Below are 12,952 nucleotides of genomic sequence, written 5' to 3'. Positions count from 1 at the left end.
CCACATTGAGCTTACATTCAGTAAGGAATGTGGATTATATAACACAGAGGTATAAAATGTCAGATGGTAATTAATATATGATGGGAAGGAGAATAAGGCAAAGTTAAGGGGGCAAAGGAAAGATCAGGGAAGGATTCTGTAGTAAGATAACATTTGAACAGAGACCTAAAAAACATAAGAGTGTTCCAGGCAGAGGAACTGAAGAGCAAGGGCTTGGGTGTGTTTGGCAGATTTAAGGAAGAGCATGGCTGATGCAGAATTGGTAAAGGGGAGGGATTCGTGGGAGAGGTGATGCTGGATCAGATCATGTAGTTTCCCTACAGGCTATGTAAGGAGTTCAGATTCTTTTTCTGAGCAAGATAGAAACCTTTTATGGAAGGTTTGCACATGGAACTGGCATAGTCGGCCTTACATTTTAACAGGATCATTCTGTCTTCTGGGTTGAGAAAACACTGTTGGATGGGGACAAGTATTTGAAGCTAGAAGACCAATTTGAGATTGGTCTTCAAATGAGAAATGGCTTGGAACTTGTAGCAGTGGTGGAGATGGTGAGTAGCGGTTAGCACCTGGGGGTTCTTCAGAGGAAGGAGCAGCAGATGTTGTTTCCATGGTATCTGGCCTGAGCAACTGGAGCAGTGGGAGTATCATTGCCCGAGATTGGGAAGACTGGGGAAGAAGGTCTGGGAAGGAAGATGCGTATTCGACACCCAAGTGGAGTTGCAGTGTGGAGGTTCCAGGGAGAAGTCTGAAGATAGGAATTTGGGAGTCATTACAGTGGAGACGGCATTTAAAACCAGGGGAAGGAGTGAGGTCACCAGTGGAGAGACATAAGCAGAGAAGAGCAGAGATCTAAGAACTGAGTCTCATGTTTAGACATTGGGAACATGAGGAGCACGCAGAAGAGGAGACTGAGGAAGAGTGGCTCCAGGAGGACACCCTGGTGACAGGTGAAGGAGGTGCTTCAAGGAGCCGCTGAAGTAACAAAAGCGATGGGTGCAAAATAACTGACGCTGAATTTCACAAAAATAATTGGCGACTTTACAGGGAGACAGAAAGAAAAGTGGGAGGGGAAAAATCCTTCTTAGCTTGGGTTCAACAGAGAATGAGAGACAACTCTTATAAAGAAGAGATTTGTTATAAGACATGGCGCACTAGCTAAAGAGTGACGCTGAGGGGGTTTTGCTTGGTTGCCTGTGTAAGGTGAGGGGTATTCCAGCATATTTATGTTTATTAGAAGTCATCCAGCATGGAGGGAAATTCGATGGTGTAGGAAAGAGAGAAGGCATTTATAGGAGTCGTGTCCTTGGATAGGAAAGAGGCATAAAGATCTGCTCCCAGAAACCATAAACTTGACTGCATTGCATTCACTGTAACAGGAGGAGAGGTGAAGTTCAGGGGTAAATATGCAGGTAGGTTGGCCTATCTGGTGGTGGGAACATGTGGAAATTCTTTCCTGTAGGCTTCTGTTTCCCAGTAAACTAAGAAGTCGAGTTACTGGCTGAGAGTGAGGACGGTGAGAAGATGCTCGAGGTATGAGAGAAGAAGTCACTTCAGCTGCGAGGGCTGGCGAGCTTTTTTCGGGTAAAGGGCCAGAGTTTAAATATTCTAGGCTTAGTGGGCCATGAATGGGGTCTCTGGCGCAACTACCCAGTTCTGCAGTTTTAGGGCAAAAGCTGCAAGAGACAATACGTGCATGCAAGAGCCCAGCTGTGTTCCAGTAAAACTTAACTGACAAAAAAAGGCAGTGGGCTATGGTTTGTCCACTCCTGACCTGGGAGGAGAGACTGAAGGACAAAAGTAGAATACGACTGCTGGGCTGCACTAGGGACCCACTTGATCTTATTTTTAGATCCTTTTACTGTCCTAGCCATCCTCCTGAGGGTGTAGTTTTGTTTGTCAGGGTTTTAACAGAGCCCTAAACCTGAGACAACGCAAATATATGGGTCAATCTTGAAGATGCTTTTTAAATCAATAAAAGAGAGTCAAAGAAAATCAGTGATGGTAAGTATCCTCCTTTAAATTAAGAAGGCCAGGCAACTACTCAGAGAAATTTCTATACAAAACTGATAAACATTCTTTAAATGTTTTGACATTTAAAGGAATAAGTTTCTGTTATCTGGAAAATTCATTTATGTCGACCATCTAGGATTTCTCTCTCCATCCATGTCATCCTTACAGTTTTAAATATTCGGTCCTGCCAGTCAAGAGAGGATGCCAATGACCCTGTAACCTCAGGACCTGCTTCCTGGTTATCTGTTCAGCAGTGTGGTAGATCAGTCCTCATCTCTCTGCTCCCTAGGGCGGTACTTGGTGGGTAATAGAACAAAGGGCACGTGGGACTGGGGCCAGGCTGGGGTGGACACAGGAGGAAAGCACTACAGAGCTAACTAATTTGGGAAGTGGGAACGAGACTGTTACCCCTTCTCACCAGCATAGGCTCCAAAGCAACTGGGCTAAACTCCCCTGGAATCCAATTTGAAGAGTCTTTCTTTCTGTTTGTGGGTCCTATAGATCCCATATACATTAAAAAAACAAAACAAACAAACAAACAAAAAACCCTGATACCATCATAAGCAATAAAAGGGTGGGACTGAGTAGAAGAAATTTCAGAGACCTTGACTATTTTTTTGATTTCTGTGTAACCTCAGTTTTTAAGGAACTCAAAATATTTTTCATATCATATGCTTAGGATTCTAAATACAGAGTTTTCTTTCTTAAGGAAATACATTTTTATTATAACCTGACACTTGGGTGTACAAATTATATATTTTAAACACAAAATGCTATTATTGCTTTTAAATGGGTTTCAGATTGACTTAATTATTTCATATTGATAACTGAATCTTATAATTAAAAAAGGAATACTGCTATCTTGATTTTCTCATTTCTGCATGATTCCTAAGATGCATTTTCACAAGGTAATCAGTTCTCAGTAATCCCTACATAACACTTACCAAAAAGGAGGGTATGAAACCTTCTTCATTGCCTGGATAACCTCACGCCCACAGAGATACCCATACATCTTATATCATTCTATAAAGCAGTCCTCAGTGTGGAAGTACCACACTGAGCCAGATGTTTTCTGGGGATCCTGTTTAAAGCTCCATAATTTAGCGATTTAATTAAAAAGCCCATGAATTTATTAATATACTTTAGAAGCTTTTTTATGGCAGGAGAAACAAGATAACTAACAGCTCTTGATCTAGAGTTTTACATTCCTGGACTGTTTAATTTATTGATGTGAAATTAATTATAAACAGTTTACCTAACACTGCTAGGCCAGAAAAAAAAAAAAAAGATTAATGTGTAAGCATCAGAAGAGTTAAGAGCCTTACTTCAAGGTCTGCTTGGAAAAAAAAAATCAGTGCAATGATAATCAAAGCTATTTATATGATTTTCAGTATTTGAGAAGAGAAATGTTATGAATGTAAATGAAAAGTCTGTTTCCTTTATAAATGGAGTCATAAAAATGTTGGGCTCATTTTTCAGCGGTAAAAAGAAACTTGGACAGGATTCCCCTAGGAAAAGCCGTAATGATAAATGAACAACCTTTATGACAAAAGGTGAAAGAGCACAGGTTGTACGTATGAAACATTTTCTCCATTATTGTAACTTTAAAAATCACTTAGAAAACATTTCATGCCAAAATTGCTATCAAGGAAAAATCCAGGGTCAAAGGGTCTACCTTATTTTTGTTTTGTTTTGTTTTGTTTTGATCTTAACCCAAGGAGATTTCTTCATTGCTTTCAGAGAGAGAAGGAGGGGTGGTGGAGGAGAGAGGGAGAGAGAGAGAGAGAGAGAGAGAGAGAGAGAGAGAGAGAGAGAATGAATACGGGACGACACTCCAACTAACTGACCCACACCAGCCGGGGTGAAAGAGTCCACCCTTTATGAAGCACTTTAACAATTACAGAATGCCATTCAATACAGATTTGGGGTATTTGAACAATTCTTATTGATTATTACAAAACAGAGTCAGCTCTTTAAAAATTAAACCTTAAATAGAAAGTCATAAAATAATTTTTATTACTTTAAACAGAAAATCCAAATGACAATAAAACACTGATGGATTGGGATGGTATATATTACATTATTCAATTGTCTGCACTTATTTCCAACAAAGAAAATATTAAGAATTCTTTCCAGGAAAATTCAGAAGATAATAATATAAATAACAATAATCTCTGCTATTATTATTATTATTGTATATTAGGGCAGCAAGTATTCATTTTCTCGAATTTCTTCAGAGAAAGGAAGAAAACTACGAAAAATTTCTTCCTGATTGGTATAGAAAAATATAGCCGTTGATAACTGGGGGAGGACCAGGAAGTATTCACAGTGAAACTGCATGTGATACAAAGTGTGACGGGAAAGGCAGGTTGACGAATGCCCAGGGCACCACTCGTACAGGCCTCCAACTCTGTGCTGGGGCGTCACTGGGCCTTAGAAATCATTCAGTGACTCCTAGTCCCCCACTGTACAGGTGAGGCAATGCAAGTTCAGGGTGGTTCATTTCTCTGGTCTTCCTCCTTTGTGGAATTACTTGTGTTCATACACCACACTAGTTGGGGAGACCCATCCTATACAACACTATGTGGTCCTGGGCCCTGCCAGAGCATGCTGGGAGCAGGAAAGAAGGCAGAAACCATGGCTATCTGGAATTTATTACTGAGATTTCCCTCAAATATTTTTTCATCTACTGTACTCATATATTTTTGTCTTCTGATGAAACTATATTATACATTTACATAATTGATGAAGTAAGGGGTTCAATCATTACATATATTTGATTCCTTGAACTTTCAGACTAGAATAGGGAGGTCATCAATATTTTATCTTGTTTTGACCCAAGAGAATTTACAGCCCAGATCTATACATATTATTGACTATACTCCTAAGCAGGGCAGAAAAGTTGACAGATAATAAAGAAGTAAAAAAAGAGAATAATCCAATTTTTAAAAATTCCAACAATAAGGATTTAAAAGGATCATCCTTTTTCTATGACACCAATCCCAGCCTTAAATGTGAGCTTTCTTTGGTCTATTAAGGAAAAGTCACACTTTGGTTACTGATAAATTAATTGTCAAATATGTGTCGATTAATTTGCATAATTAACAGTTATTACCACTTAATGTTAAAATAATTAATTCCAATTAGGGGTAGGGGGCAATGAAAATAATAACTAAATCCAGTGGTCAATGGCCACCTGAATAAAAGTGAGAACTTCCCAAGTTTCACACATTATAACTTACTCATTGAAGATCTCATTGGAACCCTTAAACTAGAACCTGGCAAAAAGTCTACACATTTTGGTAATGATTCTTTAATCCTTAGTCCTATATAAAGAGTTATCATGAGTGAAGGGTATAGAATGTGTATGTATGTGAAGATACCCTAATGGTAGCTGCTCAGCCATGTTAGGTACCTTAAATATCCGAGCCAAAGTAATGTGATAGATGAAGATGGCAATCATGTGAAATACCACAGAGCCTGCCATATAGGTGCTGGATCAATTATAAGTACATACATCAAACGTCAAATTAACAAAAGTGCACACATGTATACACATGCATAAGCACACACATATACATTTGTTTCTAATTCTGCTTAGATATCTGATGGTGAAACCAGAAGTTTTCCTTAAGTTCACCATACATGACTTGACCTATTTGCATAGGTGGACCTGAAGAACCGAACCCAAAAACCTGGTGCTTCTTCTGTGGCAGCACACAAAGCTAACTTTCCCTTCCTCCTTCCTTCCCTCCCTCCCCCTCCTCCCACCCTTTCTTCCCTCCTTCCTTCCTCCCTCTCTCTCTCTCTTTTTAAAAAGATTTTATTATTTTTAGAGAGAGGGGAAGGGAGGGAGAAAGAGAGGGAGAGAAACATCGATGTGCAAGAGATGTGCCTCTTGCATACCCACAACCCAGGCATGTGCTCTGACCAGGAACCCAACCTGAGACCTTTTGGTTTCTGGCACAATGCCCAGCCCACTGAGCCATGCCTTGAGTCAGGGCCAGACAAGGCTTTCTCAGACGCATCAGTGGAGGGGACAGCTGCCTTCCCTCCTACGCAGCCGAGGCCTATGACACCTATAATTATGCATCCCAGTGAACTTGACTCATGACTTTCAAGCCTAAACAGAATCTGTTCCTGATCTAATTATCGATTCACTGGCTTCGACTGGTTTCATGATTTCACTCCTCTGTACATCCTGTGTGATTATGTCACTGCTGCTGAAGAAAATCACAAAGTCTCAATGAGCAAGCTCTGCATCCTTTTGAGATGCACATAAAATTGCATTATGACAGGCTTCTGTGCATAGAATTAGTTCAAAACAAATAAAGACTAACAAGTTTAGAAACAACTGTCCCACTAATAACTTAATGATTGAAGAAAACCTCAAGAAAGGAATTCCTTCCCAGGTTTGCTTGAAAGCCTGACATGTAATTTCAGTGTGAACTTGTGGATTGCAGTATTTCAAATATTACCATAGCAAGATGATTCCAAACAATTCCATATATGATCTTATTAACATTACAACATGGGCAATCTTGACTGAAAAACGTAATGTAATTACTCTGAAGACTTTAAGAACTTTAAAGGTGAAGTGCAATGGGTCAACCAAGCTAGGAATCTCACTCCCCCCACTTTTTAAGCTCTTTTTGAAGTGTACTTAATATTTTAAAAAAATGCACACACTTAATGTATACATCTTGATGACTTTGAACATATGTGTTAGTGTGATATTGTTGCCACAGGCCTTAGAGGCAGTTTCCTCTGCAGGGTCAAGGAGAACAGAGCAACAGCCTGCAGTGAGGGCTCACGATGGTGTTCACATGCTTCCAGTTTCTGCACACTTGTCTGCCTGAGCATCGAGTCTGTCAGATTTTTCTACCTGGGCACATCAGTCCATTGCTCTGTATACGCCACAATCACCCAGACCTGCTCCTTTCATGTTCTCACATGTAATAAAATCCAATGGCTTATTTATTTTATATACTTAAAAAAAAAATCCTTACAACTATCCCATGAGATAGGTTTATAGATGAGCAATTTAAAATTCAAAAGGCTTAAGAAACCAGCTTAAAGTAGCTAGCCATTGAGTTATGTCACCTAATGCTATAGCTGGGTGTCAAGGGGGGTGGAGTTCTGAGGAATAGAGTCAAATTATTGGGGACTGGCAAAAGAAAGTCACTGTCCTGTTTCTCTTCCTGCGGTCCCCACTAAAAACCTTTAAATGCTCTGTTTTTAATAAAGTTAACAGCTGATACCACATAGGGGTCCAAGTTTTCATGCTGCAGTAGTATTTGGAGGTAGGTTGCTATCAAAAGCTCATCCGTGCCTTGATACTGGGGGTTGGACAGAATCTTTGGCAGGTGGGGTATCACAGTGATGTGTCTGGTGGGGCCCCAGCTGTGTTGTCAGCTGAGCCTCCTCTGCCATCCCTAGGGATGTATCTGAAGGGAGCTCTCTTCTGGTTCCTCACTTACTTCCCTTGCTTTTTCTGGGAAGTGGCGTTTGTCTCTGTACCTGTTCCCCCCTCATGAATAAAATCATACATGAGATGATGAATTTAGAGTCTTCCTTGTGAAATATCTCTTTACAAAAATAAGTACTTTATTCCCAGAGTATGACTATTTTACAAAACACAAAAGTTAAAACCTACATCAGACCTGTACTCTCACCTCTGTCAACACAAAAGGAAGGTGACGGAGGGACTGAGCAAGTACTGGTCATACCTGAGAATCTGCAACACCGTCAGCTTCTGTCACAGTCACGTGCTTGTCACTGTCCTCTTCATCGTGTTCAATTGCTTAAATAAATAAAAGAGAACAATATTAAATGCAGCATTATCAGAAAACTGTTTCATATCATTTTCTTTCTGATAGCAATTTGACAGGAAAAAAATGTTAAGGTAGATTCAAAAAATGTAAATATTGTACTATTTTTTTATTATTTGGATGAACAGTTTAACCAATAGCACTGGGCACTTTTCATGTACATTATCTCATTTATTAAGTCAATGGCAGCAGGAAACTTTGATCTCATACTACTTTCCACCAAAACCTATCAGGACATCATTATGTCAGTTTTGGGCTTCACCCAAAGGGGAGTTGGAGTATAGATAAAGGTTTCTAGCAAGTTCATGTGAGAACATTTTTAATGTGATTTTTTGGGTAATGGTTTAGTTTAGTGTTATATAATAAAGGAAGAACAATATTTTGTATTTGGATTGCTCAATGCATTGCTACCACCAAATTCCGAACTCCAGAGCCTTGAGTCCAACTCCTCTCCCATATTCCACCAGCATCTCTCTATCCCAGGTCTGTCTCCCTTTCTGTGCTGGTGCTATAACTTCCTATCACAGTCCCTCATTCCAGCTTCTCCCGAATAGAGTCTAGCATGGCCAGGTTTTCAGGAAACTCCACTTAAAGGGCCCACACAGTCTTAAAACATATGCAAACCCACCTACTCTGGGATTAAACACCAGGGCAACAGCAGGAAGGGCACCTGTTGCACACAGGGAGTGGGTGAAGTGACTGGAAATGGGGCAAATGCAAGGCAAACCCCCAGAAATCAGGCAGCTGCACAGTTCCCTCTCTAAACCCTCCTCCCATACTGAGCCAGAAAGTGGTGAAGTGGGTGGCCCCACCCTGGTGATTATCTAAGGCTCTACCCCACACAATTTACTGGTGCCTTTTATAGGGAGTCAAAGCAGCTCTAACTAATACACAGAAATAAACACAGGGAGGCTGCCAAATTGAGGAGATAGAGAAATATGGCCCAATGGAAGAACAGAACAACCCCACCACCACCAAAAAAAACCAAAACAAACTAAGCAAAATGGAGAAAGCCAACTTATCAGATGCAGAGTTCAAAATAATGGTTATCAGGATGCTCAAAGAACTCACTGAGTACAGCAACAACATAAAAGAAGAAATGAAGGTTACATTAAGTGAAATAAAGAAAAATCTAAAGGGAAACAACAGTGAAGGGAAGAAACTGGGATTCAAATCCATGATTTGGAACATAAGAAATAAACATTAAATCGGAACAGAAAAAAGAAACAAGAATTCAAAAAAACCAAGGATAACATAAGAAGACTCTGGGACATCTCCAAACATGCCAACATCCGAATTACAGGGATGCCAGAAGGAGAAGAGGAAGAGCAAGAAATTAAAAACTGATTTGAAAAAATAAAGAAAGAAAACTTCCCTAATTTGGTGAAGAAAATAGACATACAAGTCCAGGAAGCACAAAGAGTCCCAAACAAGTTGGACCCAAAGAGAAACACATCAAGACACATCATAATTAAAATGCCAAAGGTTAAAGATAAAGAGAGAATCTTAAAAGCAGCAAAGAAAAGCAGAGAGTTACCTACAAAGTAGTACCCATAAGACTATCAGCTGATTTCTCAAAAGAAACTTTGCAGGCAAGAAGGGACAGGCAAGAAGTATTCAAAGTGAGGAAAAGCCAGGACCTACAACCTACATTACTCTATCCAGCAAAGCTATCATTTGGAATGGAAGGGCAAATAAAGTGCTTCTCAGACAAAGTAAAGCTAAAGGAGTTCATCATCACCAAGCCATTACTACATGAAATGTTCAAAGGACTTACTTAAGAAAAAGAAGATCAAAACTATGAACATTAAAAAGGCAACAAATTCACAACTATAAACAACTGAGTCTAAACAAACAAACAAACAAACCAATCAGAACAGGAACAGAATCACAGGTATAGAGATCATTTGGAGAGTTATCTGCTGAGAGTGGGGAGAGGGGAGAATGGAGGAAAAGATGCAGAGATTAAAAAATAGACAGGGGGCTCTGGCTGGTGTGGGTCAGTGGATTGAGCACCAGGCTGTGAACCAAAGGACTGACAGTGTGGTTCCCAGTCGGAGCACATGCCTGGGTTGCAGGCCAGGTCCCCACTTGGGGGAACATGAGAAGCAACCACACAGTGATGTTTCCCTCCCTCTCTTTCTCCCTCACTCCCCTCTCTCTAAAAATAAATAAAAAAATATTTTAAAAAATAGACAGGGGGATGTTAAAAACAGTATAGGAGATGGAGTAGCCAAAGAACTTATGTGCATGACCCATGGACATGAACTAAGAGGGGGAACTGCTAGAAGGAAGGGGGTTACTGGGCAGAGGGGGGGGGGAAGGGAGAAAAATTGGGACAATTGTAATAGCATAATCAATAAAATACACTTAAAAATAAAAATTAAAAATAAAATGGAATTAAAGATCATGATAAGTGGGGAAACGACAGAAAACCAAGTGGAAGAGGTCATTTTGGAGAGGTGGCATGGGGTGGCGCTTCTCTAAAGAAGTGCTATTTGGGCTGAGACCTGAAGGCTGCAATGGAGCCACCCATAGCAGGTGACAGTGACATGATGAGACCTGCCTGGAGAGAGTATAGACCATGATAAATTCAGATCTTAGCCTAAGAACATGGGGAAGCGCTAAGGAATATAAAATCAGGAACTGCATGATTTGATATATTTTTTTAAAAGTTCTTCTGTGGAGAACAGACTTGAGAGTCAAGACACAGAGACCAGTTAGGTGACTATTGCTCTCATCTTGGCTAGAGATGACATTGACTCAGAACAGGCAGATTACAAGGAGCTGAAGAAACATGGAGGATTTGAGCTGTGATTTTAGACTAAGTGAACACAATTGCCAATGAACTGATTACAGGAGGTGGGGTGAGGAGAGAGAAGCAATCAAGGATGACTCCTAAGTAGAAGGAGTTTATCACTCATATCCATCATGCCATTTATTCTTTTTGCCTTCTCCATTGCAGACCCCCTTCCCCAAAAAGGAGACCAAAAACATACTGACCTCGCTGACAGTGAGGTTACCCACGATGCTTTTGGATTCAGTTTGCATTGTTTTGCGTACTTTTAAATACTATGTTTTCTGCTCTGTATTTTTAAAAATATCATTTCATGTACCTTTTGCTTCTGCATGCCTTTTACACCCACTCAAATGCCACAGACACAGTATGAGCCCTGTAACTACTAATGGGACAAACAATTTCTCCCCAAGTGACCAAAATGGCACAACCTGACTATACCTACTTATATAAGCTCCATCTTTCATAACTATTAATGAAAAAAAGAAGGGAGGGAAATTCTATTAAACTCCATGGGTACCTAGGATAACTCCTACCAGCTGAGTATCTAAAGGCAAAGCAGGAACAGTGAAGGTGGGTAGAAGCTTTTCTTCTATTTCCAGCAAGTTCCATTCATGCTTGTTCAAAGAAGGTCCCCTGTTGCTACTGTTGCTTGATTCAGAGGAAACTTAAGAATAAAGAAAACATTAATCTTTTCTCTGAAAAACCAGAGGGGAATGCAAAGGAAAAAAATAAAATATAGAGTAACATCCTAAGTTCCACTTAAAGAGGTAATGGGCTGGTGAAGTAAGGAACTCCACTCTACTAATTGAAATAATAGAAGAATTCTTTTCTCATTCTGTAATGGGCAGTGATTTTCTTTGGGGGAAAGATGCAATTTGATACCATACCAATGTGAGGCAACTTCACCCACATGAAGTACCAAGAATACCTCGGCACTTAATTTATGCTTTATTTGAATTTTTGTTCCTTCAAGGTTTAGTTTTAATGAAAATGAAAAAAATTAAAATATGGAATTTTTTGTGATTTACCTGTTGAGTTCATGTTTTCTTTTGAAAACAACAATGTTCTGGAATAGAGGCATTTCTTTTTCTTACCTTATTGTACTAAGAAATAGGACATGCAGAACAATGAATAACAATTTTAGAATTGAGAGTTAACACTATTTTTTCAGCTTTAGGCAAAATTCTAAATACATATAAATAGAATCAAGGGGGCAAGAGATTAGTGCAATAGCATATTTGGGACAAAAATTCAGTCCTATAGTTCTATCTTCTCCCCAACAACAGTGCTACATTTTTTTGTCACATCTTTGAAGACCTCAGTATTTGTTGCCTTGCATTACACTTTGGTTAACAGAGAAGAAATTAGAAACACGAGCAAGTTAAGGGACTTGGCAAAGGGAACTCAGCAATCTATCTCAACCAACGTAATGTAGACTCTCAAAAGTTCTGGTGGACTCTTGACCTCAGCACCCTGATTATAAAGAAAAGACCTTGGTCTCTCTTTCTCTCTTTTTAATCCTCATCCAAGGATATGTTTACTGATTTTTTTTAGAGAAAGAGGAAGGGAGAGGAAGAGGGGGGTGGTGAAGAGAGGGGGAGGGAGAGAGAGAGAGAGAGAGAGAGAGAGAGAGAGAGAGAGAGAGAGAGAGAGAGAGAGACATTGATTGGTTGCCTCCTATATGTGCCCTGACCAAGGATCGAATCTGCAACCTGGGTATGTGCTCTGACCAGGAACTGAACCCTCAACATTTAGGTGCATGGGATAATGCTCCAACTAACTCAGCCACCCAGCCATGGCAAGACCTTGGTCTCTTCCAATACATAGATAACATTATTTTCTTGGAAATACCAAAACATTATGATTCCAAAAATGTGTTTTAGCCAATAGTTCATTATACTAGTTGAGAACAAAAACTTAACTTATATTGGACTTTTAAAACTTTATTATTTCCCCACAAAGCCTCACATATGAAATACAGTTGCCTAAAAGGGAGTGCTCCATGACCTTTTAAACGCAAAGATTAATGTCGAGGAATAAATAAGGAGTCGGTTTCTCTCTTCATGCCTCTTACTGGTGTGGCTCATGTGGCAGAAGCAGGAGGAAGGAGTTTTTAGATTTTTGAACTTTGTTTTTTCATTTATCTGATCAGAATAAGAGTAGGTTGGGAGAAATTTCCTCTACAAATATTGATTCTGGGACAGTTCCCTCCAGGGTGATCCGTACACAGGCATGACAGCTCCTGGGACCAGGGAGGCTCGCAGCCTAACTCTGCCAACACAAACCAGCCCCTTATCTCTCAACACACAGA

The 12,952-nt window shown here is 39.9% G+C and overlaps 1 protein-coding gene across 2 annotated transcripts in view; it reads right to left on the bottom strand.

The window, feature by feature from the left end:
• The window catches only part of RAPGEF5 (Rap guanine nucleotide exchange factor 5), a 206,058-nt gene that overhangs the window by 94,487 nt on the left and 98,619 nt on the right, over window positions 1-12,952 (bottom strand). For both annotated transcript variants that reach the window (XM_090287121.1, XM_090287120.1), the window contains exon 8: window positions 7,740-7,813. In XM_090287121.1, the coding sequence (XP_090143247.1) occupies window positions 7,740-7,813 (74 nt within the window). The remainder of the gene's footprint in view (window positions 1-7,739; window positions 7,814-12,952) is intronic.

Source organism: Furipterus horrens, unplaced genomic scaffold (assembly GCF_987537825.1).
Source record: "Furipterus horrens unplaced genomic scaffold, mFurHor1.1.pri manual_scaffold_9, whole genome shotgun sequence".
Lineage (NCBI taxonomy): Eukaryota > Metazoa > Chordata > Mammalia > Chiroptera > Furipteridae > Furipterus > Furipterus horrens.
This window is presented reverse-complemented; position numbering and strand designations above follow the sequence as displayed.